The sequence below is a fragment of the Moschus berezovskii genome, chromosome 13, assembly GCF_049115385.1.
Source record: "Moschus berezovskii isolate FMDL1 chromosome 13, NW_MosBer_1.0, whole genome shotgun sequence".
NCBI classification, from domain to species: domain Eukaryota; kingdom Metazoa; phylum Chordata; class Mammalia; order Artiodactyla; family Moschidae; genus Moschus; species Moschus berezovskii.
Window position 1 is genome coordinate 74,815,244 of NC_142472.1, and position 27,451 is coordinate 74,842,694.

The 27,451-nt window shown below is 39.5% G+C and overlaps 1 protein-coding gene across 7 annotated transcripts in view; it reads right to left on the reverse strand.

The window, feature by feature from the left end:
* Window positions 1-11,727: 11,727 nt before the first annotated feature.
* Window positions 11,728-27,451, reverse strand: part of DGKH (diacylglycerol kinase eta) — a 222,025-nt gene continuing 206,301 nt past the window's right edge. For all 7 annotated transcript variants that reach the window (XM_088842777.1, XM_088842778.1, XM_055426031.2 and 4 more), the window contains one exon: window positions 11,728-26,567. In XM_088842777.1, the coding sequence (XP_088698903.1) occupies window positions 26,478-26,567 (90 nt within the window). In that variant the 3' untranslated portion in view covers window positions 11,728-26,477. The remainder of the gene's footprint in view (window positions 26,568-27,451) is intronic.

Below are 27,451 nucleotides of genomic sequence, written 5' to 3' on the forward strand. Positions count from 1 at the left end.
CATGGTACAATAGTTTTTATGTTTGAAAGTATTTTTCCAGTCTGTGGTCTATCTTTTAATTTTTACATGTTGTTTATTATTGAACAGAACCTTAATAATTTTATTTAGTCAAATTTTGAATCCTTTTTAAAAAATGGTCTATGCTTTTTATACCTTATTTAAAATAATCCTTCCCTAGCCCAACAACTGGAGAAGGCAATGGCAAGCCACTCCAGTACTATTGCCTAGAAAATCCCATGGATGGAGAAGCCTGGTAGGCTGCAGTCCATGGGGTCGCTAAGGGTCGGACGTGACTGAGCGACTTCACTTTTCACTTTCACACATTGGAGAAGGAAATGGCAACCCACTCCCGTGTTCTTGCCTGGAGAATCCCAGGGACGGGGGAGCCTGGTGGGCTTCCATCTATGGGGTCACACAGAGTCGGACACGACTGAAGTGACTTAGCAGCAGCAGCAGCAGCAGCAGCCCAACAACACAGAATATTTTCTTATATTTTCTTTTAAGAAGTCTGAAGTTTTGCTTTTCACATTTGTGCATTTTATTTATTAGAATTAATTTTGAATATGATGTAAAGAAAGGGATCTAATTTTTTTTCTTTTTCCTTGTAGATGTCTAATAATTCCAGCACTATTGACTTAATAGCTTTTTATTTCCCTCTTAATTTTAAGCATCAATTTTCATTCTTAGAGTCTAAGAAACATGCCTGACACTGCTTTTCTACATTCATATTTTGTCCTCTCAAATAGCATGACGTTCCACAAGCCCAAAATCTTATCACTTCTGAGAGATGACACTGACACCAAATCAAGTGTTTATTAAATACTCCCTTTTAGAATAAAAATTCTAGAAAATAACTAGAATTTATTAGTTTTTTAAAATTTCTTATTCAATTTAAAAAATTAAAATCTCCATTTGTGCTCATAAACACCCTTATAATGTATATTAAGCATCCATAAAGTACAAAAAACTAATATAATGCTGTGATTAAAAACAGGTACATTTCCTAAATAATGCTAAAGACTGGATTGTTTAAACCAGTATAGTCTAAAAGAAATCTAATGCAAGCCATGCATGTAATTAAATTTTTTTTCTAGTAGCCATATTAAAAAGGTAAAGAGAAATATGAAAATCTAATTCCATAATATATTTTATTTAGCCCAATATATTAATAATATTATCGTTGCAACATTTAGCTAATATAAGAATTATTACTGAGGCATTTTACATTCATTTTTTTTCATCCTAAGTAGCAAAATTTGATGTGTATATCTGAATTCAGACTAACCTCATTTCAAGTGTTTAATAGCCACATGTAGCCAGTGGTTACCATATTGGATAGTGCATATTGAGGCTCAGACAGTAAACAATCTGCTCACAGTGTGGAAGACTGGGTTTGATCCCTGGATCTGGAAGAACCTCTAGAGAAGGACATGATGACCCACTCCAGTGCTCTTACCTGGAGAACCCCAGGGAAGAGGAGCCTGGTGGGCTACAGTCCATGAGGTCGCAAAGAGTCAGACACGACTGATCAACTAACACTTTTCCTGTAAATAAACTAAAACTGTTGGATAAAATCTGAATGAAGACAAAATTCTAGAGAGTTAAGTTTATTACTGGATCAGATTTTATCTGAGGGAATTCCAAAATGGCTGAATGAACAGCTATTTTCATGGCTTTCAGGATCTCAGGAGAAAGACTGTCAATCAGGAACCACCCTAGGTGAGGAGTCTAACAGGAAACTGTTGCCATTGTTGTTGTTTAGTAGCTCATTCATATCCATCTCTTTTGTGTCCCATTGCCCCTCCCTAAAAAACAAAAAGGCTGCCGTCTCAGCCTCATTCTGGTGAAGAAATTAATCCATCCCATGGACTATGAATAGACCATCTCCAGAATGGAAAGCTGCCATTAACACACGTATTAAAATCTTGTGAATCAAAGAAAAAAATCATGAAGTAAATTATTATATGCTTGAAACTGGGTAATGAGGCTGAATGTTAAAAGTTGGGGGATACGCAATACCTTCCCAGTATCAGGCTCAGCCTTGCCATGTCAGTCCTGAGCAGGGCATGGACCTCTGTCTGTTCGAGCGCTTATCATACAGCGTTAGTGTGAAATTGCAGGTCTGGTGGCTGGAGGACTTGCTTTCAAACCTGGACATCTACAGAATTTTTCCACTGAACTCCAGCTCTCTCCTGCTTCTACCATGCTGGGTTGGTTGTCTGTTTGGGATTTGGCCTGAGTTTCCTAACTGAGGTTAGAGACTCATCCTAAGTCTAATCCACAGACCTCTCTTAAGTGACTGAACTTGTCCAGGAAGTCCCAAACAGGCAGATGACTATCTTGGACCTATCCATGCATACATGCTCAGTTGTGTCTGACTCTTTGTGACCCCACTGACTATAGCCTGCCAGGTTCCTTGGTCCATGAGATTTCCCAGGCAAGGATACTGGGGTGGATTGCCATTTCCTCCTCCAGAGGATCTTCCCAACCCAGGGATTGAACCCACATTTCCTGCATCTCCTGCATTGGCAGGCTGATTCTTTACTACTGAGCCAAGTGAGAAACCCCATCTGGACCCAAACATGACCTCTAAAAATAGAAAAAGAGAAATCCTCTGGGATACAGCTGAAGTAGTACTTCAAGGAAAATTGATGATTTGTATCCTTTTATTAATAAAAAGTATACACTAAACATCCCAACCCAAGAAGTAGAAAACTAAAGAGAGAACCAACTGAGAGTTTCCAAGAAACTAAGAACCTAACAACTAACTAAGAAACTAAGAGGAAACAAAGTCATGACTACATCGTTTCACTGGTAACTCCACTGCATGCTCAAAGAACGGACAACTCCATTCTTACACAAATTCTTTCACAGGATAAAAAGGAAGGAATGCTTTCAACTCATTTTATGAGTTACTGTAACCTTGACTCTCAAACTAAGCAAGGGCAGTGTCACTTTTGAACATAGATGTAAGAATTTTAAAGAAAATATTGCAAGTAAGATATCTTCTTCACTCATTCAATAGACATTTTTTGAAAATCAGCTAGGAGCCAACCTTTGTTCAATGTGATGGGGACAAGATGAATAATATATGCTTTTTGTTCTTAAGGAACAGCGAATTTAGTGGGAAGAGAGATGCATTAATAATTATGCTGTAACATAATTGCTCTAGTCAAGAATGAAATGTAATGGGAACAGAATGTCTAAGTTTGCCTTGAGAAGGTCGCACTGGGAGATCCCCTGAGCTGCGCCTTTATGGATAAGCGGAAGCTTGACAGGTAGAGAAGAGGTGGTGTTGTTAGTGGAGCCAGGGAGGAGAGTAGGAGTGTAATTTAGGGTACTCTGTGTGTGTGTGTGTGGTATGTGTTGGATGTGGGGGGCAGGGGAAATAATGTAGACAAGGATGAGAAGAAAACACCGATTCAGAGGTAGGCTTGAAAGCTTTCCTTTCATGTAGACTCAATATACAAGGGAGATAAGTGACTTTGTGCTGTGCTTAATCGCTCAGCCGTGTCCAACTCTTTGTGACCCTATAGATTGTAGCCTTCCAGGTACCTCTGTCCATGGGGATTCTCCAGCAAGAATACTGGAGTGGGTTGCCATTTCCTCCTCCAGTGGATCTTTCCAACCCAGGGATCTAAGCCAGGACTCCCGCACTGCAGGCAGATTCTTTACTGTCTGAGCCATCAGGGAAACCCAAGAGTATTGGAGTGGGTAGCCTATCCCTTTCTCCTTGGGATCTTCCCAACCCAGAAATCGAACCAGAGTCTCCTGCACTGCAGACAGATTCTTTACCAGCTGAGCTACCAGGGAACCCCTAAATGATTTTAGTTAATACCTAAACTACTCTGTAATTAAAGTTATCAAAGAATGAGTCAATATAAAATGAATATAAATTAATATTTAAGTTCACAGAGTTTACAATGAATTGATTGACTAAAGTTAGACTTCCAATTTTTGCTTGTGTCTATTTTTACTCATTTTATTGTTATTGAAGTCCCTATATTTAGATAGAAATTACATTAAGGTAATCTATATCTTGATGAACATAGAGACTGAATTTTACTTTTAAATTTAGAAATTACTTCTGGCCAAAAACAGTAAAATATATTTCCAGGATTCTATAATCATTTTCAAATCAGCTGAAGTGCTCTTTAATAATTTGATTTCTAGTTGAAATTGCATATTTCATCAAATCATAATTAAGCTAATTAGAGTGTTACATATCAGTGTTTCTTGATGGTCAAAAAATTGTCATCATCGAATAATGAGCTTTTAGACATTCATGCCATTGAGCTGAACAAACTTTTATCATAGTCGTGAGATGTTTAATATTCTTATTGTCAGTCTAATGGTCATTGGCTTCTGAGCTTTAACTGGTTATCGGTTTTGCTGATTTACTGCGGGGATACATTTTGAACAAGTTATGAGAGGTAAGTTTTATGCTCTGTTGCAGATTTCTTGTTATTAATTTCCAACTTAACTGCACTATGGTTAAGAATCTCTAGTTTGTATGAGTTAGGTTCTTTAAATTTGTTGGCAATTGCTTGAAGCCCAGAACTTAGCCTTTCAAGCTCTAGTTTATTTTCTGTAAACTAGGGGCCAAGGTGAGTAGAGAGGTTGGATCAGATCAGTGATTCCTAAGCCTGGTCAGAGGTAAGAGTTATGCAGGGAGGGTGATCAGAATGGCACACTGATCCCTTCCCCAAAGATTCTAATTCCATAGGTCCTGGACATTTTTGAACCTGCTTTCCAGATGATTCTTGGGAAGTCAGTGGAGCACTGGAAACTGTTGAACTAGGGCTGCATTTTTAAGAGTGTAGAACTATGGACGATGACCTATTAGTGCAGGGGTCAGCCTGCCTTCTGTTCTGTTCTAACATTTATTTATTTATTTGGCTGTGTTGAGTCTTACTTGCAGCATGCAGGATCTCTGCTGTGTCATGCGTGATCCTGTATTGCAGGGCATGGATTCTCTAGCTGTGGTGCTCAGGCTCAGTAGTTGCGGCTCACGGGTTCTCTAGTGCATGGGCTTAGCTGCCCAGAGGCATGTGGGATCTTAGTTCCCCGACAAGGGATTGAAGCCACGGCCCCTGCACTGCAAGGTGATTCTTAACCACTGGACCGCCGGGGAAGTCCCCTTGTCATCTGCTTTCGTAAACAGCGCTCTGTTGGAACACGGTGATGCCCATTACTCACAGGTTGTCTGTGACTGCTTTTCTGCTGACACAGCAGAGTTGAGTAGACTTAAGAGTCCCGCATGGCCCACAAAGTCCAAAATATTCACTATTAACCCTTTACAGAAAAAGTTTGCTGATCCTTTCACTAGTGAGTTATAAAATCATTTTAATAGGTTGCAATCAGTATTTTAAAAAGGAAAATAGAGGTACTTCCCTGGCAGTCCAGTGGTTAAGACTTTGCCTTCCAGTGCAAGGGGTGCAGGTTCGATCCCTGGTTGGTGTAAGTTTACGAAAATGGGCGTCTCAAGCTGTAAGGAAATAACCCAGACACCAAGGGAAAGTAACAGGCTTTATTGGCAGTGTGATCCCGGGCAGAACCCACTGACCGCAAGAATGGCCACGAGGAGTTCTGCCCGGAACAAAGGCAGAGTGCAATTTTTATGTCTTCGGGGCAGGAAGTGACATCATATAACCTGGACAGGCCTAAATAAGGCAAAGCTCGGGAATGCGAGATTGCGAATGGTCAGCTAGTCAAGGTGGCGAGACCGGGTTGGTTGCTCTGGAGGTCAGGAAGGAGGGTAGATCTCGGCAGAGGGTTATTACGTCAGAGATTCCTCAGCGGTTTGGCGGGACTTTTTACCTCCGGCGGGGGATGGAGAGGGGAAGAAGGAGCCAAGATGGCCACCGAGAAGGGAAAGCCAAGAAGACCACCAGGGTCCGACCTTACAGTTGGAGAGCTAAGGTCCCACACACCTCACTGCCAAAAATCCAAAACTTAAAAACAGAAAGCAATATTGTACCAAATTCAATAAAAGACTTTAAAAAAATGGTTTACAAAAAAGAAAGAAAATATTAAAGCACATTGCACGTGCATAAGTGCTGTTTAGTTAAACTTGTTAACATATAAACATGTGTATACATATGTATGCATACACACATATGTATATATTTGTGTTGTTCAGTCACTCAGTCATGTCCGACTCTTTGCGACTGCAGCACGCCAGACTTCTCTGTCCTTCACCATCTCCTGGAGCTTGCTCACACTCATATCCATCGAGTTGGTGATGCCATCCAACCATGTCAACCCCTGTCGTCCCCTTCTCCTCCTGCCCTCAATCTTTCCCAGCATCAGTGTCTTTTCTAATGAGTTGGCTCTTCGCATCAGGTGGCCAAAGTATTGGAGCTTCAGCCTCTGCATCAGTCTTCCCAGTGAATATTCAGGATTGATTTCCTTTAGGATTGACTGGTTTGATCTCCTTGCAGTATTTGTGTATACTGGAAAAAATATATTTTTTGGAAAAAATGAGTAGAATGCTTTAAAAAACCTACAGGATAATCTTTGGTCCCTTCCCTTCGTGGACTTTCTCTCAGTTGGTAGGCTGCTATGGCAGGGTGGATTGGTGTGGGAAGGAGGTATTCAGAGAATGTGCTTTACTGATACCATGCTTCTGGGGCTGCTTCCTTACTTGGTAAGTCAGTGTCTCTCCTCTAAGGAAGGGTAATGCGCAATGCCCATATTGAGCCAAAATATCATGGCCAAAAATAGCACCAACCCGGGTTGTGTGGAGGGTGTAAGAATATTTCACGTGGGACTAATGCTGAACTTATAGGGTTATGATGAAGATTAAGTGTACATGTATGCATGTGTGCTAAGTCTCTTCAGTCGTGTCTGACTCATTGTGACCCCATGGACTGTAGCGTGCTAGGATCCTCTGTCCATGGAATTCTCCAGGCATGGATACTGGAGTGGGTTGCCATTTCTTACTCCATATAGTGCCTCGAACTAAGAAGTGCTACGCAATTCTAGGACTCTACAATTTCTCATTTGTAACCTCTCATTCTTGTGGCGGGAATCTACACCCCAGTCAGAGGCAAGTTCCAGGATGTTACCAACCATAGCACTAATTGTCGCATTTTGTGAAGGCACCAGTGATGGCACAAGGGCTGGGGAAGACAAACGCCAGGCTAGAGATAGGGAAGAAAGATAAGGTTCAGATCCTTAGACTAGTGGGAAAATTCTTGTTTCTAAAACAGTAACAATAATGCAGGGAAGTTTACTGTATTTAGACTTGCCCGGTAAAAAATGATTTTGCTAGCACTACACCACGATCTGAATGTCTATTGAAATCCTAACCCTCAAGGAGATGATATTTGGAGGCCGGGCCTCTTGGAGGTGAGTAGGTCACAAGGACTGTGACTTCATGAGTGGGATTAGTGCCCTTATAAAAGAAACTCCTGGAGAAGGAAATGCAACCAGTCCAGTATTCTTGCTGGGAAAATCCCATGGACCGAGGAGCCTGGTGGCCTACAATCCATGGGGTCACAAAGAGTCAGACACGATTGAGTGACTGAGCACACACACAAAAAGAGACTCGAGAGCTTCCTGGCCTCTTCCAACATATGAAGACAGAGGAAGAAGGTGGTCCTCTACGAACCAGAAAATGGGCTCTCATCAGACACAGAATTTCCTAGGACCTTGATCTTGGACTTCACAGCCTCCCGAACTGTAATCCATAAATTTCTGTTGTTTAAAATCTATCCAGTTTATGGTATTTTGTTACAGTAGCCTGAGTGGACAAAGACAGACTATACACTGTTAGCTGCCAAGAGTAGGAAACTGACCTTCTGATTAAGGAAGAATTATGACTATATAAACAAGTTACTGCTTTAAAGAATTTTTATAGAATATAATTTGCATTTTAAAGTAAAAATAATTTAATATGATGATTCAGAAAGTCCTTCAGACAGTATCTCAGGGTCACCATGGAAATGAATAAATGTTTCGGTCACTAGTGACTTGTTTTTAAAAGGATGCTGGATGACAAGCTTTTTTTTTTTGGAGTTTAAACTCTGGTTCTTTTTATTTTTCTAACTTGGTTAGGATTCTGCATATTTTCCCTTTATATATAGCCAAACGCAAGATTAAAGGGCCCCCCAAGAAGTTCTGCTCCTGTGATCCGATGCTTGAATTAATTCTTATTTAGTCATCAAATAGATAATGTGCATATACCATGTGCCAAGCACTGGTCCATACACTGGGATACAGTGGTTAAAAAAATGTTCTTCCCCCATGGGTTCACATCCTCTCAGTCTCTGAACCCTTCTCTTAAAGGGGAACTCATTCAATGAGACAGTCCAGTGCAGCTTTGGACATCATAGTTTTTCCTGTCAATTTCACTTATCTCATTTAGAAGTGTCCATCAATAGATGACTGGATGGAGGAGATGTTTAGTATATATATATATATATATATATAATGAAATACTATTCAGCCATAAAAAGAATGAAAAGTTTGCCATTTGCAGCAACATGGATGGAACTTGAAGGGTATTACACTAAGCCAGACAGAGAAAGACAATACTGTTTAACATCACTTACATGTGAAATCTAAAAAAATACAACAAACTAGTGAACATAACAAAAAAGAAGACGACTCACAGATCCAGAGAGTGACCCAGGGGTTACCCACAATGGGGAGAGAGAGGAGGCAATATAGGGGTGGGGAGTGGAGGTACAAGTTATTGGTTAGAAGACAGGGTACAGGGATGTATTGTACAACATGGGGATATTGACCATATTTAGAAATAACTGTAAATGGAACCTAACCTTTAACACTGTATAAAAATATTAACAATTTTAAATGATTAATGATTTAATAATAAAATCACTGCAGATGCTGATTGCAGCCATGAAATTAAAAGATGCTTACTCCTTGGAAGGAAAGTTATGACCAACCTAGATAGTATATTAAAAAGCAGAGACATTACTTTGCCAACAAAGGTCCGTCTAGTCAAGGGTATGGTTTTTACCGTGGTCATGTATGGATGTGAGAGTTGGACTGTGAAGAAAGCTGATCGCCGAAGAATTGATGCTTTTGAACTGTGGTGCTGGAGAAGACTCTTGAGAGTCCCTTGGACTGCAAGGAGATTCAACCAGTCCATCCTAGAGGAGATCAATCCTGGGCATTCATTGGAAGGACTGATGCTAAAGCTGAAACTGCAATACTTTGGCCACCTCTGCGACAAGTTGACTCACTGGAAAAGACTCTGATGCTGGGAAAGGTTGGGGGCGGGAGGAGAAGGGGATGACAGAGAATGAGATGGCTGGATGGCATCACCAACTCTGTGGACATGAGTTTGAGTGAACTCCGGGAGTTGGTGATGGCCAGGGAGGCCTGGCGTGCTGTGATTCATGGGGTTGCAGAGAGTCGGACACGACTGAGCGATTGAACTGAACGGAACGGAACTGAACTGAAAGATGGATAAATAAAAGATAAATAATTTAATTAAAAATTAATGCAAGCCCAACTCCCTGTGATTGTCTCTCAAGTATCTTAATCAACTTTAGGTCCAACCCCATCTCCTCCCACCTCGAACCCATTTCCTCAACCCAAAATTTTCTCTTTTTCAAACTAGGAATCCTCTAGTCCCTCAGCTGTTCCTCTGGGGGCAACATCTTGCCCTACTTTTCACTGTTCTTAAAGAAAAGCGCCTTGTGAGTCTAAGAGGCCACTGACCTCTCAGTTCCCGATACACACATTGTCTGCTGTGATGCTGGGGTTGAGGCTCTCGCAATACGAATGCTCTGCTCCCTTGCCAGCTGGTTTCCTACCCGCTCTGCCAAAGTGGGGCACAGGAGGGCAAGTGGGAGGCGAAGAGGATTACTCTTGCTGTTTTCTTCACCCTTGTGACACCTCCGAAGGGTAGTTGGTCCTGTTCTCCAGCCCAGAACCGGCTTCATCACCCCCATCTCCTAGAGGCACCACCTGGACAGCTCCCCCTCCTCTGAGATCTGAGTCCTAGCTCTGTGGACACCTCTTCTGAGTTCTCGGGGATCAGTCAGGACTTCATCTTTCTAATGGCTTCAACCCACCTAATGAGGCTCCAGATCTCTATTTCCTTCCCATCTCTCTCCCCGACATTGTCATGTGCCTTATGGAAATGATATGGTTGTCTTATACCTGTGATGCCCGAATATGAAGTTGACCGAGATACTTTCCTTTCCAGTTGGTAGAAATCCGAGTCTTCTCTTCTCCTTGCTTATCCACTGCCAGTCTCCAAGCGCAAGCCGGTTTCATCGCAATATTTCTCAGATCTGTTCCCTCCTTTCCATTTCCACTAAAACTGCCCTACAGAAGTCCCTCATCAGCCATTGCTCCGATCTCTAGCTAATTTTCCTGTCTTTCAACCTCTGCAGGTCTACTCTACCCACGGAGGTCAGACCTGATCACGCTGTCCGGCCGTCACCAGCTGTTTCCATCTCCGCTGTACTCCCTTTGTTTCTGCAGCACCAGGCTGCACCCACCATGTTGCTTGCTGCCTTCTCCTGCACTGTCAGCCCTCCATCACACACCTGTAGTTGGCCTGGCTAACTGTTTGAAGGCTCAAGGTCGCTGATCCAGGATGGCACCCCCAAACCTCCTCTCATCCTCCGCCCCTCTGTGCTCCCCACACACAGTAAGTCCCCTACATACGGCTCTTCAAGATGCAAACTTCAAAGATGTGAACGCGCATTCACATGTCCAGTCACTTGTGTCTAACCTACGTTATCACATGGGTGCATCCTCTACAAGTGGTTGTGCTTTTGTATACTTTATTGTATAGAGCACAGTACCTTTATTTCAAACCCAAGGTGTCTGGAAGCAAGCATAAAAGCAGCAGAGATGTAGCTGGTGCTGCACTGTATTTTTCAACGCTTGGTACTATAAAATATAAAATGTTTTGCTTGCTTTCATGTATTATTTGGGTGAAAACTATTATAAAGCTATTACAGTACAGTTCTAGACAGCCAATTGTGTTCATTAGGTACCTAGGCTAACTTATGGTGTTCTTGGAATGGAACTCATTCCTGTGTGGGGGACTTGTTGTACATGGTTGCAGACTTTTCTTACTACACGTAATGGTCTGTGTTACAATAGCCTTTCTTTCTCACTAGACGGGACTATTCATAGATTGTTCCCACTGGAAACAGCTACTTGGTTCTTAACAAGTGTCTATCAGTAAACTTCAATGACTCATTACTATAAGGATAAACCAAATAAACTTTTACCATGAATTCCCCCACTGAATGGAGTATTCCTCAGCAATAAAAAGAAACAAACTATTGATAACTACTGATATATGCAACAACTGGATGAATCTCAGAAAACCAGACTGAGTTAAAAAAGGAAGTCACATACTATATGATTCCATTAATGTAATGCTCTTGAAATGCTAAGATTATAAAAGTGGAGATAGATTAATGGTTTCTCGGGATTAAGGATGGGGTGGAGGTGGGAGGGAAATAGATGTGGCAAAACAAGGGGATTTTTGTTGTGGGTCCTTGTGATGAGAGAACTTTTCCGTCTTGACTGTGTCAGTGTCAATATCCTGGTTGTGATATATGTTTGCAAGATGTCATCACCAGGGGGAAATGGGCAGAGGGTACACAGGATCTCTCTCTCTGTTATTTTCTTATGACTATATCAGACTCCACAATTATCTCAACAGAAAAGATTTAATTAAAAAAAAGATTCCAACCAGAAAAAAAATGGAGACTTCACACACTGTCCAAATGCTTTCTTTTTATTTGAGAAGGACAATCTCAAGGCAGTGCCCTTTGGGAAAGGCATCTCTCATCATCAGATACATCGAGATCAACCATTACTTTCGGCAAAGTACAAAAATACACGCATCAGTGACTTCCATACAATAAATACATAATCATGCATCCCACAATAAAAGGCACAGAAACCTGGTCACTTAGTAGTCATAAAAATCACTAGCTACATTAACAAAGCCACCCAAATTATCAGTATAAGGAACTGTAACAATATATTCCAAAGGTGAAAACACATAAAACATCTTTAAAATAGTATGCAATAAATATCTTAATTGTTGTATATATTTAAAAAATTATGCCATTGTAAACAGCATGTAAACAAACAAAACTCACGTTTTCTTACCATTATTAAAAGTTATTAGAGCTAAAGTTATAACCTCTGCTCTGTCAGGTATATTTCACTGGCAAGTGTGCTAAGCAGTTTAAAGTTTCACTCTTTTCTGCAGCAAACAGAGCCCACTGTATAATAAATAGATAGGATCTCCATCTTTCAGATAAAAGTTTCAAAACAGACTACAAAAATGTAGTAAATTATTAGCTATAAGTAATGTGGCAAAGGCTAGAGTACAACTATCTTCTGCAATGCAAGGGACGAAAGGAACTATGCTATCAGATATTCAGTGTGATGATAAATGAGAGGCTAATCATTACTAATTCTCTTTATTGAAAGGTAGAATGATGCTGCTGAGTTTAACGGTCAAGTGTCCAGTCTTCTGAGCCTCCTTTGTGGGCCTTTCACAACATGGAACAAACAGTAAACTTCTATCAAACTAAGAATTTCTTTTTGCTAGAGAACATAGAAATGGTTGATACTTTATACTGTTGGGAAATGGTTACTTCAAAATATGCCTATCAAAATGTAAGGATACATTCAAGTAAGTTTTTTTCCATACTTAACAATATTTTTTCCTTCTTACAAAGGAATCCAATTGCCTAACCATTAATAAATATTCAGAGAAGTTGTATTTTGAAACTCAAATATTTTTATCTATGTATCAGTGCATTGCCGCACATAAATACTAATAGTGGTAGATTTACTGTATGCTTAGATAAGTATGTTAGCTGTTAATATTATGACTCCTTTCTCCCCATTAAAAATAAAAGTGGTGGAAACATCAACCCATAACTACAAATGGAGCCTTTGAAGTACACTGCAAAGCATTGTTTCATAACTTTTTCCTTTTACTGTGAATTCCCAATGGATATTTTATATATTTTGGAGTAACTGTCATTAATAAGGATATATGCCTTCCTAAAATGGACTTCAAGTTGAACTTGTATTCTATAAACTTATTAGTCATTTGAATAATGTATAGCACCTATGGTTGCGGAAATGGGGTTTTATAGAATTGGTGAAAGATGTACTTGATGAGTGATGGTCAAAAATTATTTGCAGTTGACCTGAAAATACAAGAATTGTGGACATAAAAACGAGATTAGTCCTTTATGACACAGAACTTGTTAGTTTTTTGGATGGAAGGTGACACTTCTCTGAAAAACCCTAAGAAGTAATATTTGCCTTAAAAACATGTCCTCCCAATTTCTTAAACAGACTAGAAAAATAATCATGAAGATGAACTTGAACACTATTAGATAAGAGCGGTCTTATTTTATTTGCATCCCCAGCATTAATCAAAGGTCAAATGTAGAGCAGGTAGAAAAAATCCTACTGAGTGAAGTGAGAGGTCATATAACTTAATTATATGCAAATCTGGGACTTATTTAATTTTAAAAATTGACTTTAAGGGATTTTTTGTGTCAACCTTTATCATAATCTGGAGACATGGTAGAAAGGCTTTATAAAATCACAAAAGAAAAACAGCCCCTTAGGTAATAGTTTTCAGTCTTTATGTTCTATGGGTGTGTGTCAGTTGCTCAGTCATGTCTGACTCTGTGCAACCCCATGGACTGTAGCCTGCCAGGTTCCTCTGTCCATGGAATTCTCCAGGCAAGAACACTGGAGTAGGTAGCCATTATGTTCTCCAGGGGATCTTCCCGATCCAGGGATCAAAACCGGGTCTCCTGCACTGCAGGCAGATTCTTTACCATCTGAGTTACCAGCAGTGGCAAAGAAGCCTTCTTTTATTTATATAATAAAAAATGAAATAATCATTAACTATAAATGACCTGAAACTGCACAAATCATTCTCTATCTCTGATTGAAATCTATTTTTCAGAAAACTTTACCTTCATGTTTTTTTTATTCTTTCTCAAGTGTCATTATTTTGTGTAGGTCATTAGTATATGTATCTATGTAGACTGTATACACTGAATACAGAACATCTGCCGACAAGAAAGATCATCTTTAAGGCATATTTATGAATTACAAATAAGAATTCTGCAGGTACATGAAAACTTTCTAAGCCTCAACTTTAGAAACAAGAATTCAAATTTGGTAAATATTTCTCATGAGTAGCTAATGATTATCCTTCATAAATCAACTGTTCTTTCCTGCTGTTTCTCTTCTGTTGATTCTCCCGGAGTTCCTGCATGCTTCTGAACACACACCCACCTCTTGTGGACACTTAGGAAAGTTTATGCGTTCATTTGTGGAAGTGCAAAAACACAGAGAAGTTTGGGCTCTATACTACCTTCACCATTTCAAAAACATTTATTAAAATCCTATCATGGGCTCGTTAGACACCGAAACTACGAAGATAGAGAAATCCAGTTGTTGACAAGCAGGTATATACATAGAATTGCTTAAATGTGATGTATATACATATACACCTTATATATGGGGGCTTCACGGATGGCTCAGACGTAAAGAATCTGCCTGCAATGTGGGAAACCCAAGTTCAATCCCTGGATCAGAAAAAGCCCCTGGAGAAGGACATGGCTACCCACTCCAGTATTCTTGCCTGGAGAATTTTACAGACAGAGGAGCCTCATGGGCTACAATCCAAGGGCTCGCAAAGAGTCGGACATGAATGAGTGACTAACACTTTCACTTTTCTTTCATCTATTCATACATATTCAATAATTATTGAAATAATTTTATAGAATAAATTTCAAGAGAATATGGAGCATGGATGAAATACTTAACCTTCTGGGTAGTTAGGCAGAGTGTCACAGAAGGTAAAATCTGAACTGAATCTTAAATGAGTTAATCTCCAGCAAGTGATTATGCAAAAGCACTGAACTGTGAGTAGCTCCAAACGCCTGGGTTACAAAAGGTCTCTAGCGGAAAGGGTAGGTGAGGATGCTAAAAATGGCGGGACAAGGTCATGGAGGTCCTTCTCCATCACGCTACGGAGTTGGGTTGCTGTGTTGTAAAGAGGGAGAGTCTAGTTAAGATTTTTTTCAGCTGAGTCATGACAAAAGAAATCTGTGTTTTAAAAAGACCACTCTGTCAGTCATGTGGAAGATGGATGAGTGGTAGGGGAGAATGAGGCAGGAAAAATGGTTACTGAAAAACTACAGCAAAAGCAAAGGGGAGAAGAATAATGAAGGTTTGTGCTGATAAAGGTCTGAATGGAACTATCACTTTGCTTTACTGCAACTAATCAGAAATAGAACATAAAATTCCAATTCAATTTTGAATGGACAAAAAATAAAATATGCAACTGTATAAATACTAAAAAAAAAAAACACAACTTTGATATAGAAAATGCTTCGGCTTACACAATTCAAAACCAAGATTAGGTTAAGCTTGTGTTTTGTTCCATATTTTAGCTTTCTTGGCAGAAGAACATGATCACATAATGTTGCTATGAGAACTGTGTCACCTCTCAAAAGCTTTCTGAAAGCTGTTCAAGTAAAAGGAGGCAAGGAAACAAAAGAACTGCTCGAGTTTGCAATGCTTTCATCCTCATCATTATGTGTATAAAAAATTGCTGCACAATAGAAATCTGTAAACAGGGAAGGTTCTAATTAAAATTATAATTAAAGTTATACTAAAATCAACTGTATATCAGGTCATTGTGGGAAGCAAATTCCCAGAAAAATAACTTATTCCCATCACTGTACCAAATCATTCTGGAATCATCATTTAGAGATCTGTTATTACGAAAGCTAAGTTGTGCCATTGTTGTTGCTGAGTCACTAAGTCGTGTCCAACTTATTGTGACTCCATGGACTGTAGCCCGCAAGGCTCTTCTGTTCATGGGATTTCCCAGGCAAGAATACTGGAGTGGGTTGCCATTTCCTTCTCCAGGGGAACTTCCTGACCCAGGGATTGAACCTGCATCTCTGCAATGGCAGGTGGATTCTTTACCACTTAGCTGCCAGAAAAGCCATTAAGACAGATCAAAACACAGGTGAATGAGTTCTGATTCAGTCTTTTCCTTGATGTCATGCAGCTTACAGCCTCTTAAAATCCCAACATTTTTAGGGGAGAGGGATGCCGCAGGAGTGCCAATGTATCATATTATAATATTATAAATAGAAGATTTAGCAAAGAACTTTTTTAGTCACGTGGTCAGATAATGACTGAATTCAAGGGTCAGGGAAAAATAAAGTCAATATTCATTTACCCTCATCTACATTTGATAATTTTAACTGGGTTATTCTAATTTCTTTCCTTTAATTGTACTCAGATTTTCATTATAATAATGAGTAAGACAATCTCTAGCTTCATTTCTTTACCAGAAGTTTTAAAGGTACTTTACAAGACAGAGTACTACTCCATAGCTAGAGAAGACAGTGATGCATGCTTCAGATCAAATAGCAAGGAAACCATTCAGAATTCACTGGGTAAGTGACATCACAGAGTTAAACACGGTAAGGGAGGAGTCCGGTGTTCCTTTTTTTCAATGCTGATTTAAAGAGACATTTCCTCTTTGGGGATTTAAGCTATGAAAAGATGTGTAGGTCTTAGTTATATATATATAACAGATTCACAGAACTCAGCTATATTATATAATATACATTATATATATATTTATAAAATGTTTGTCTGGGGTGAGTGTAAAAAAGTTACTCTAAATTTCTGAAGATTTTAGAAGTAAGTTTTTAGCCTATCCTAGGGAGATCAGTCCTGGGTGTTCATTGGAAGGACTGATGTTGAAGCTGCAACTCCAATACTTGGCCACCTCATGTGAAGAGTTGACTCATTGGAAAAGACTGTGATGCTGGGAGGGATTGGGGGCAGGAGGAGACGGGGACGACAGAGAGTGAGATGGCTGGATGGCATCACCAACTCAATGGACATGAGTTTGAGTGAACTCCGGGAGTTGTTGATGGACAGGGAGGCCTGGCGTGCTGCGATTCATGGGGTCTCGAAGAGTCGGACATGACTGAGCAACTGAACTGAACTGAAGGTGAATATATAAATCTATACTACATAGATGAAAATACCTATAACCTACTCTGGGCAAGATAGTGCTAATGTAACTTCACCCTCATTTTTAAAATAAACATTGAAGGATATTAACTCGGACTTTTACTTTTCATGCTATAGTCTGGGAATCCTTTATATCTAAACGACAGTGGGAAGAGGTATGTTTAAGTATGATTCACACTTACATAGTTCCTCTTGTAAAAGAAAAAATACCTGGTACTTATAACTGATAATATCGTGGGCCATTTCTAATTAGGGAAACCAAAGGACCAAAACATAGAGTTCGTAGAAAGGACACAGTGAGCCAGGGCCAAAGTCAGTTGCGAAATCCAATGAACCTAACCCTATTCCCACCTCTAGACTCACCAGATTCAGCTAGCAGGAATACTGTAAATTTGAATACTTTGTTGTTTCAAACGAAAGAAAAATCCATCCTTCTAACAAATTTCAAGGCCGAGAAGGTTCATAAACACCTCTTTACTCTGTGTGGTCTGGTCTGATCTACCTGTACCAGAGCTCTTTTTTGGGAAGTTGCTAAGCCCTACTGACCAGTTCTCTATCGCTCACTAACTTGAAAAAAGTCAAGTCGCTTAGTCGTGTCTGACTCTTTGCGACCCCATGGACTGTAGCCTACCAGGCTCCTGCATCTGTGGAATTCTCGAGGCAAGAGTACTGGAGTGGGTTGCCATTTCCTTCTCCAGGGGATCTTCCCGACCCAGGGATCGAACCCCGGTCTCCCTCATTACAGGCAGATGGTTTACCATCTGAGCCACCAGGGAAATCCAGGGATTATTGTCTAGGAAGGCTGTATATATATTAGGGTTTATTTTGCCTCAAGTAATGCACACAAATGATCAGGTCATCCAAACCATATCATAGCTATAAAATGTTATGGAAAAACCCGAATGAGCTTTCTGGCCAACCAATACCTGTTTAACTGACTTCCAAGCTTCAACAGTAGAATGGGCTCCTTAAACTCACTGGTTATTTTGAAAAGAGTAAAGACAGAATTCCAAACTTCACCAGTGTGACATTTTTATGTTCTTCTTGTTTCGTGCCCACCATATATCTCACACCTGCTTTGCACTTCTATAAAATAAGCTGAAAGAGATCTACATTCACACTCTTCATTTCCAAAACTCTCCCAAATTACCAAGCTCCTTTATCCTTTAATTTCCATAGAATGTTTCTCATATATTTTCTTCTTTCCTGCCTTCAATAATTGATTGTGCAACAGTAAACTTAATATAAAACTCTTTAGAGTTAAATTAATTCTTAATTTTCTACATTTCTTAAACAGTTTACAATTCATCTACTGCTTATACTGTAAAGCAATGTGGCAGTTGAATTTAGGGCTTTAGAATGTGAAATTTTTCCTTGAAAACGTGATTTTTATTCTGTGTGGTATGCTGTTGTGCTATTATGTTTCAAATTTTGGGTTTTTAAAAAGTTGAACGGAGAATATTTTGAAAACAGAAATAATTCAAGACTCAATTAGAATCTCAGTGACTTAACTGACAGAAACAAACTGACAAACCATAATCACTTATGGGTACTCTGACTGAAGCAGCCCAGAGTCAAATGCAAACCTGTTAAAAACATACACTTTGAAACCAAGAGCTGGAAGTATGTGAAATTGGGAGGGTTCAAGATTCTGAATGTTCATTCAAGTGTCACTCGTGCCTGCGTGCTCAGTCACTTCAGTTGTGTCTGACTCTTTACGACTCCATGGACATGGACTGCAGCCCGCCAGGCTCCTCTGTCCATGGGATTCTCCAGGCAAGAATACTGGACTGGGTTGCCATGCCCTACTCCAGGGGATCTTCCGACCCAGGGATCGAACCTGCATCTCCCGCATCTCCTGCACTGCAAGTGGATTCTTTACGTCTGAGCCACTGGGGAAGCCCTCAAATGTTATACTGGCAGTATAATCACTGAGATCTCTTTTACAACAAAAGTTGAAAATTTACTACAGAAAAGATGTTCTGACTTGAAGATAAAATGTATATTGGGCAAATACAGCATGATGAATCCCTTTGCTACATTAAATTTTTAACCTTGATGATTTCATTTTTTAATTTATGCCTTTTTCCGTATTTATTTTAAACATGAAAATGATTTTTTTTAACCAAGTCCCTATGACTTTTCCATTGTCTAGGAAGGTAAAGAATACCATTTTTTACAAGGAAAAAAACTGGGCATCTGTTTGGCAGAAATGAGTACTTCAAGTACATAAGTAAATCATGAACAGAGCTATTATACTCTAAGCAACAGCAGTAACAAGGAAAAGAGCTAGAAGATGCATTTTGTATAAAGGTTAAATTTCATGGTATAATAAATAAATGCACTCTGATTTACACAACTTGTAAAACCCTTCTGCTGATGATTATGAATAATACTGTCTATCATCGACTTTGCTTATATCAGCACTGCCTCACATAGAGTTTCAAAGGCAAAATTCTTGCCCCCAAAGCCACAAAATGTACAAAGCTGCTTTGTTATTAAATATTTTATCTGCCAAAAGCCCTGCAAACTAAAATACATCTTGGAAGTTTGAATCACCAACGTGATCATTATTTTGGTATAAAAAGATAAGAAAAATTTTAATATGAAAATTAATAAAACCAGTAAAAGGAGAAACCTGTTGTATAAATAGACATTTTAACATAAAAGTGAGACTTCTATCTCACTTAAGAGAAAGAAAAAATTTGATACAACTTACTTGAAGATTTGAAAATATCATATTTTCCCAGCTCTAGATAAATATATTACTCCAATTTATTAGTCATCTTCAATATACAATATATAACTCACAAAACTGGGAAAATTACAACACCAAACCTTTCACAGCACTAGCTACCAGTTACCAGAACTGTAAGAAACCTTATAGCTACATATCAGCTTAATACTTAGAATATAGAAATAGATATGGCTAAGCTGTGGTAAACAATAGTGCAATTAAACAGAAAGGACCACAAAATATATTTGTTTTCCTTTTTAGCTTGTATACCTAACCTCATTAACCTACTTCAATAGCCTTATCAACTGAGTATGAAACATTTTATTCCATTTAAAAAGTTGCCATATATTCCTTTCTGAGTTCTATGAAATATCCAGACTATTCATAAATTCCTATACAATGAATAACTCATAGCTAAAATGAAATATTTTATGTGGAGTTTTTTTAATAACTTTTAAGTAGTGGCTTGGTTTCTATTTTTCCAACTAAAACTTGGAAGTACAGACAAAATTAAGAGAGAAGATATAAATATATGTAAATAGAATCTTAATGACATAAAAGAATCAACTTGTTCATCTATATTAGTAATATGGGGTTTTTATCAAACACCATTACTGAGTTTTTTTTTCTTTTGGCCTCATTGTGCAGCATGCAGGATCCTAGTTCCCTGGCCAGGGATTGAACCCATGCCCCCTGCATTGGAAGCACAAGTCTTAACCACTGGACCTTTGGTGAAGTCCCTATCGTTACTGAGTTTAACGCAGCCTTGGTTACTGTGTTAAGATTCTCCTGAAAATAACAGAAAGAAATACACAAATAGATACAGCCCAGCTGTCATTTCTCTCTCTGTTCTCTGTAATGACAAACCTTTATAGCTTTTTCCATTCTAATGGAAATATCTCTCAACAAAACTTGGAGAAAATGAAAGAGAAAACAATAAGAAAGATATAAGTTAGTGCTCTGCATATTATAAAAATCAACCATTGTCTTTCTAAAGTTTTGCTTGTTTCTTCAGGAAGGCATCCCATTGCAAAGTCAACATATTATCCACCTAAGACAGAGACTGCTATACAGGAGTCACTGGGGAGATGCCGGAGCAGACAGAAATAAGCCCCGGGCCCCCTGGCATCCAGTGAGGGGCAGTGAGGGGACAGACATGGCAGCCAAGCTCTGGAAACCACTTGGGAAGCCATCCCACTGACCAATAGTGAGTACTGAGGACTCTTCACTTCGCATTCTTTTCAGCTGACTTAAAGAACTGCCACTTCGATCATCAGTCCAAGCTGCACTTGAAACATTCAAGACAAGTTCATTTTGGAAGGGGGCGGCAGGAGGGACTGTAGATGTCAAGGGTGAGAGATGTAATGTTTTTACAGCTTAATGAAAAGCAGTATCTGTAAAGAATTCACATCTGTACAACATTAAAAGTCCACTATGTTGTCAACTCTGTTGGGCAAACCAGATCATTAATTTAGACATGACGTAGAGAAGTTTCCGCTCTAATTTCTTAAGTCATAGCTTTGCATGAGTATTTCCTTCCTCCATTCCTGTTACACATAACTTCTATGGAGATTCAAGCAGTGATCTCATCATTCTTTAAAGTTAGCTGAAGAATCTCTAGGCAGTAATGTTTTGGTCAATTATATCATTACGTAAATAGTAAAGGCTTACTGACTGTATGTCACTGGGAAAGATCTTATTATAGAATTACATAATTTGTATTTTGAGGGTCAAGAATTTATTATTTTTCAGGCACTATTTTAAAGAATTATTAACCACCTGAAAATCAAGATAAGGTAGCATAATAAAAAAGCCAGATTTTCGTCTAGCAAAACATGCCTCGAGGGCTTTAATGACATATTGACTTTACTTGCAATCATTTTGGGTCTCTCCCCACTGTTTTTTTGCATGCCTAATGATTCATTTAATGTGTGTGCACTGCTATGTGTCCTCAAGCATGAACTATGTCAATAGGATAATCTGCTGATAAGAGAAAGCGAAAAGTACAAGTTGCTGGAGACTGACCCAGTCTTTCCTTATCTCAGTACACAGTCTTCTGAAATGTCCCCTGTGGTTTAAGTTGTGAACAAATGAGAATGTCACATGAGCAAATGCAGATTGTTAGTGACTTAGACGTGGGGTGAGGGCCTACAGTGAGGTCAGCTGTGTTGGCCAGGGTCTGTGTGCCACCTTAGTTACCAAAATATATACTGGTTAGGCAGGGCTCAACCAGAACCTGAATTAGGAATAAGGATTTGAGAGGGAAACTCAGCTGGGTGATGAATGAGTTTCAGCTCATTTTTGGGATTAGTTGGAGAAGGGATAGGAAAGAGTAGGTTGGACAGTCAGCTATTCTAAGCACCTTTGAAGACCTCAGATCCCACTCATCTAGAAGAGATAAAACCATTCAGGCCAGTACTAATCACCTCACAAATCTTAGTAAAAGGAAGATTATGACTCAGTAGGGCCAGAGTGAACTGATATTCTGCACTTCCCTAAGCTCCCAGGTGACAGGATGCCGCTGGTCCATGGACCACATTTTGAGTAGCAATGGTTATAGTGCAACAGTACCCAGTAAAATTTTTGCAATGATGGAAGTAGTCAACATCTGAATTGTCTACTATGGTTACTGAGCACTTGAAATGTGGCTGGGACAGGTGAGAAAGTAAATTTCTACTTAAATTAACTTTAAATAGCCACATGCAGCTAGTGGCTACAATGCAGGACAGCACAGATCATGGACATTCACGGACCTCTCCTCCACCAGAGCAATTTACGTCATGGTCCCCAAACACTCTAATCCATCAGTTCCCTCCATTAAATGCAAACTATAAAATTTAAATTGTTTTCTTCCTAATAACACTTGGCTAGAAGACCCACAAAGAGGGGGCAAAGGTGCTCATGCTCAGTTACTCAGTAGTATCTGACTCTTTGCAACCCCGTGGACTGCGTAACCTGTCAGGTTCCGCTGCCTGTGAGATTCTCCAGGCAAGAATACTGGAGGGTTGCCATTTCCTCCTCCAGGGGATCTTCCCAACCCAGGGATAGAACCCATGTACCCGATGGCTTAGCAGTAAAGAATCCACCTGCAATGCAGGAGCCGCAAGAGATACAAGTTCGGTCCCTGGGTTGGGAAGATCCCCTGGAGGTGGGCATGGCCACTCACTCCAGTGTTCTTGCCTGGAGAATCCCATGGACAGAGGAGCCTGGTGGGCTACAGTTCATGGGGTCGCGAAGAGTCGGATGTGACTGTAGTGACTTAGTTCGCATTTCTGCATTGGCAGGCAGATTCTTTACCACTGAACCACCAGGGAAGCCTGGAGGCAAAAGTGGGGTGAGACAAAAGGAGCCCTTTTGCAGAGGGATAATTGAAGAGGAAAGGGTAGTGCATGGCAGTGGGAATGTCAGTAACCATCTCTGCACTGGGCACGTGGAAAGATGGGAAAGTGAAAATGAAGTCGCTCAGTCGTGTCTGACTCTTTGTGACCGCATGGACTGTAGCCTGCCAGGCTCCTCCGTCCTGGGATTTTCCAGGCAAGAGTACTGGAGTGGGTTGCCATCTCCTTCTCCAGGGGATCTTCCCGACCCAGGGATCGAACCTGGGTCTCCTATATTGCAGGCAGACGCTTTTACCGTCTGAGCCACCAGGGAAGTCCTGAAAGATGGGAAGCCAGGCAGTAAGAATGAAACTCAGAAAGTGACATAGAAGGATGGATGGAAGACAGAAAATGAGTACTTGGAAATTTTATTTAGGCCTGACCGTGTCCCTGTCTTTCTTGAAAAGTCACTCGTTCCTCAGGAAAGTGAGCAAAGTGAGCAAACATGAGGGAAGTGCAAAGTGAGGGAAGATGAAAGGAAGCGGGTGTTGGGAGGCCGGCTGTTGAGTCTCCTCCAGCGCTCCGCGATTACCCATGTGTGGAAGAGCCTGGAGGGGAGGAAAGGCTGCAGTTACAGCCCCCAAGCCAGGCTTCAGCTTGAGCTTCTCACCTCACCCAGGCACGGAGCCCCTCTGCACTCCCCAGAGCTCTGATCAGCTCTCATGGAGAAGCTCCTCCTATCCTTGCTGTAATCCCCTTTACCACAGAAGCTGGTTCCTCTGTGAGGTTGGACCATGGCCTCCGGAGGCTCTGAGGGCACTGTCCTGGCAAGCAGGAACTCCTCTGGGTCCTACAGAGCCATGCACGGATGACTCATATAGTGAAAAGTGCCCTTATTTAACCCCAAAGATCAATCCTGTCATTTTAAAAGAATTTCCCTCATCCAAAAGCCACGTGCAGGAAAATTCTAGCTAACGATTCTGTTTCGTGAGGATCGGCATATATAAGAGATGTTACTCAAGAGTGAAAACTGTTAGCCACCCAGTCGTGTCTGACTTTTTTGCGACCCCATGGACCACAGTCCCACCAGGCTCCTTGGTTCATGGAATTCTCCAGGCAAGGACACTGGAGTAGGTTGCCATTCGCTTCTCCAGGGTGAGGGTGAAAGAGCAACATCAAATAAAAATTTGGTCATTAACATGTTACTCTTAAACTCTGAACAAGTGATAACTTGAGAACTTTTCTATTGGTAAAGAAGAATTTGGGGAGAGTGAAAAATCAATAAAGGTTTTTTATATTAATTCATTCTTTTCTGGGATTTCTTGCCTCCTTTTTTCCACCTTTCATTTTTTTTTTTTTTTTTTTTGTGGACAAGGATCCCTGATCTAAGCAGAGTTCAGAGAATCCGGACTGCCTGATTTCATAGGGAAGTGATTGAGGACACTTTCCAGTGCGGATGACTCTAAAAGGAACTGGAAATGGCTTTTGATTTTCCTTAGTGTGGTTAATGTTAAAATTACTAAGTGAGTAGCTCCTGGCTCTTTTAAGCTACCTGATACAATCTGGAAAATTTCCCATTTATTCACAACTTAGGTAAAATATATAGTCAGAGACATTCGGTCAGGAGCCTGAGTTCATTTATTTTTAAGATATCCAAACTGTGACTTTTACTAGTAAATACTCAAATCATAAATAAGAATGAAGTGTCAAATATGTAAACCTTTTTGATGCAATTAAATTATATGTCTGACAATAGCTCATTTTAAATGTTTTCCCATCAGTATTTCTCTTCAAGTATTTGACAAAAAAGTCTAGAAAATATCAATGAAAGTATATTTTAGACTACACGTATGCCAGTATGAACGTACATATAAATGCATACGTGTGCGTGTACATGTATGTGTGTCTATATGCTTGTGTGTATTTGTGTATCTTTTGAGCACCTAGCTAGAAGGCTACTTTATGAAAACTCTCACCACTGGGTCAGCAGCCTGTTTAACTCTCTTATATAGAAGATTTTTAAATCCTATAATGACTTCTTTAGTATATAATGTCTAAAGTAAATTTACTTGAGGACATTTCTCTGACTTTTTGATAGGTATGCCTTTGGCTTTCAAAGATTTTGATCACACAAATGTTAACTTCTCATGCACTACATTGAAGTAGAGTGGTTTATAAAAAGGAAAATAATATGTGCCTGACAGGATATAAGAATTAAGTGAGACAATAATAATGGAAAGCCCTTAAGAAAAAATTTAAATCTCTTTCATTGGGAAGTTTCTGTCAGTTGTCTCTTTAGCAAATGGATGACTCTGGTGGCCAGTCAGTATACTGATCCTAGTTTGAGACACTGGGGAAATTCCTGGTTGTCAACAGTCTGCTATATTATAGATGCAAACAGAGTATTAAATAAATATTAAATTGAAATGAAAAACAGAGTGTAGGAATTTTGGTTTGGAGAGCTATAGTAAGTTTTCTTAAAACAACAGAACATATAATTTTATGAAAATATACACAGAATTTTCTTAATGTGCACACCTGCTGTTTATGACAGATCGATATAAAACTGGCTTCCATAAGATATATATCATTTGTTGATTGGGGCCCAGACACATGTTCACAGATTCTTAGATATAGAATATGCAAAATTCCACATCAAAGAACAGAAAAGTGCCTTTAGCCAATCAAAAGGTATTTAGGTAATAATAAATTAAATTCCATTAAAACTGACATTAAAGCTAAGTGTTACATATTAAATGTGACATGCAAGAAACAGAAAAACAATTCAGGCAGCAACATCGTGCATAAGATTTGCGTTCATTCATAGTGTTTGAGGGATTTTAACCATATTCTTTGACCACTGAGAGCTAGAAATCTGAAATGATACCAATGCAAAACACCACTTAACTGACATCTTAGTCTTCTAGCCAGTGATTTGAGGGAAGAAGCCAATGCCTCTAACAATGAAACCCAGTGAGTTTCAGCCACATATTTTTATGTGGTTGTGCGATAAGAAAATCCCACCTGACCAGATTAAAGGAAAGTAAACATCCTGCAGTCCCACCTTTTGGACATGCAGTTGTCTCAGATTCCTCCTACCTTTTTACTAATATGAGCATATTTGAACATGTCAGGTTTGCACAATAAGAAAATGGCTTCGTGGAATGTATTTTTTTGGCACAAAAATATTTTCTAATAGCTCAAATCAAAATTTTCACCCACAGCGAAATATTAAGCCACAGAGGTGTCTTAGCGGCGCTTACTCATCTAGGCAGAAAACTACAAGAACAGCCAACGGCTCCCAAGGACTTTGTATTAAGTAGTGATGACCTTCCTTCCAAGGAGTAGCACCAGTATGATTACACCTCAGGCTGGAGGGTGCTCCTTTCAAGCTCTTTAATTCCCTGGAGAATTCGCTTCACATGACCCACTTTCGGTATCCCCAGGTCCTAAAATAAAAGGAAAAAAAGGTAAAAAGAAAGAAAGAAGTTAACTGATGTGAGAAAACTGATGGTTAAATATTTAGCTAGCTAATAAAATGTAGTTAGCATTCAGCTCATTCATCTTAGTTTAGATTCAATGATTTACACAGTAAAAGTCAGAAAAGTAAGTTTATAAAACCAAAAAATCCTGAAATTAAAAAATTACCAGCCATTAAAAAAACCACATCTTACACAAACTCTTAAATGTAACACTCTCATAGGTTACAAACAAGGGCAATTCTTCAACAGTCAAAATTACTTTCTCCTTTTTTGATTTAGAAAAACACAGGTCCTTTTGGAATCTCTGAGAGATGTGCCATGTGACACCAGGGTACTCACAAAATTTACTGAAATAAATTTTGTAGTCTTAAAACAACTACACATTTCCTTGCTAAAATATTAAACTTGCAAATAAGTCCTGCTCCTCAAGGAAGACTCCAGTACCTATGACCTACATGTGGAATGTAAATCCTTTTGTACTTGCATTTAGAGTCTTGGATGTGAGTGAAATATTTAAATAATTTTTATGTTTTATAAGTGTAAAAAAAATCACATAAACATAGGTATATGTGAGTTGATGTTTTTCCTCAAAACACTTTTGACTCCTTTCCCTCAGAACTCTTCTTGTTTTTTAAAGACCCATCTTCCTGAAAAGAACCAAGAAGCCAAGATTTATTGGCCAAAAAGTTCATTTGGGTTTTTCCTATAACACTGATGGAAACATCCATATGATGTTATGGAAAAACCCAAATGATCTTTTTGGCCAACCTAACAGTTTTCAGAAATGAATGGTGACTGCTGAGTGTGCAGCATAGAGCAGGCACTTGGCAAATGAATGCTTGTTGCGTGGA